Source organism: Fukomys damarensis, unplaced genomic scaffold (assembly GCF_012274545.1).
Source record: "Fukomys damarensis isolate Sample0158 unplaced genomic scaffold, DMR_v1.0_HiC HiC_scaffold_35, whole genome shotgun sequence".
In the NCBI taxonomy this organism is placed as follows: Eukaryota; Metazoa; Chordata; class Mammalia; order Rodentia; family Bathyergidae; genus Fukomys; species Fukomys damarensis.
In genome coordinates, this window is record NW_022900947.1 from 8,196,622 (window position 1) to 8,197,779 (window position 1,158).

At 57.1% G+C, this 1,158-nt stretch overlaps 1 protein-coding gene across 1 annotated transcript in view; it reads right to left on the reverse strand.

The window, feature by feature from the left end:
- Positions 1–249: 249 nt before the first annotated feature.
- Positions 250–1,158, reverse strand: part of Nkx3-2 (NK3 homeobox 2) — a 2,103-nt gene continuing 1,194 nt past the window's right edge. The window contains exon 3 of the mRNA XM_010641934.1: positions 250–450. Within this exon, the coding sequence (XP_010640236.1) occupies positions 250–450 (201 nt within the window). The remainder of the gene's footprint in view (positions 451–1,158) is intronic.

Below are 1,158 nucleotides of genomic sequence, written 5' to 3' on the forward strand. Positions count from 1 at the left end.
TCCCTGAGCTGCACGGGTTTAAGCCCTTCCTTCCGGCTGGGAGGCTGGACTGCTGGGGGCGGGCGCAGGGAGAGACTCCTCATTTCAGGCAGAAGGCAGGGCGGAGCCCGGCTACTTCCCACCCTAATTACTAGTCCCCCCCAAACAGCAACGACAAAGTTTCAGAGAAAACGCGGCGTTCAGGAGGGCATGTTAAACTAGAAGTTTATAAATTAAAGAGAAAAATACAGCGAATACAGCTTCCAAACGTCACAAATCTTTTAAAAGATAATACTCTAGTTGAGTGCACAGTGCCCCTAAGGAGGCGAAAAGCGGCGAGGTTGACAGGACAGGCGGGGTCACCTGTCTCGGAACAGGTGTGTGTGTGGGTCCCAGGCCAGGGCGCAGGAGGCGAGGTGCGGTGGAAACAGAGGGCTGGGTGCGGGGTGCGGCGGACGCTGTGGAAAGACTGGGTCTTCACATTGGATCCAAAAGTAACCGTTATCTGAACTCAAACAACTTCAAAGTGCTACATGTCTGAACCTCCTTCGAAAAAAAGAAAGCAAGCCATCAGGTTTCTTCGAAGAGCCTTGGGGTGCCCACCTCGCTGGGACTCCCCGGTCTGCCTCTCGCTTGCTCACAGGCTCTCTTCCTTACCTGCAGCACCCAGTAGGGCACCCTCCGAACCCGGACCCAGGTTGAGGTGAGGCAGAGGTCCAGCACCAAACCCTCCGTGGCACCCGTCAACCCCAGGCCTGGGGCCGCCAGGGTTGCGTACTCATTTGTCACAAATGCCATTTTCAAAAATAAAACATATGTAGATACACATAGATCGGTAGCATGGATACCATGAACGCACGTGGCCTAGCGCACGAAGCTCCCGGCGGGCCTGAAATTCTGGGAACATCCAGGCTCCGTGGACTCCAGGAGTCCTCTCCGCCCCGGGGAAAACACCGTCCCCCCGGCAGACACAATCCAAATCCAAATCCTACATTGTCGTGGTAATAAATAGTGTCCAGGGGTTTGCAGGCTGTCGAGAGTGAGCAGGGCCCTCAGGCTGCGGGGAGCAAGTTAGAAAAAAAGGAGCGCCCCTGCGGACTCCGCTTCGCAGCCGGTCCCAGCGCCGCAGAGTGAGGCGGGCCGGATCTCGTCCTCCACGCGTCCCAGCCGCCCGCGGCC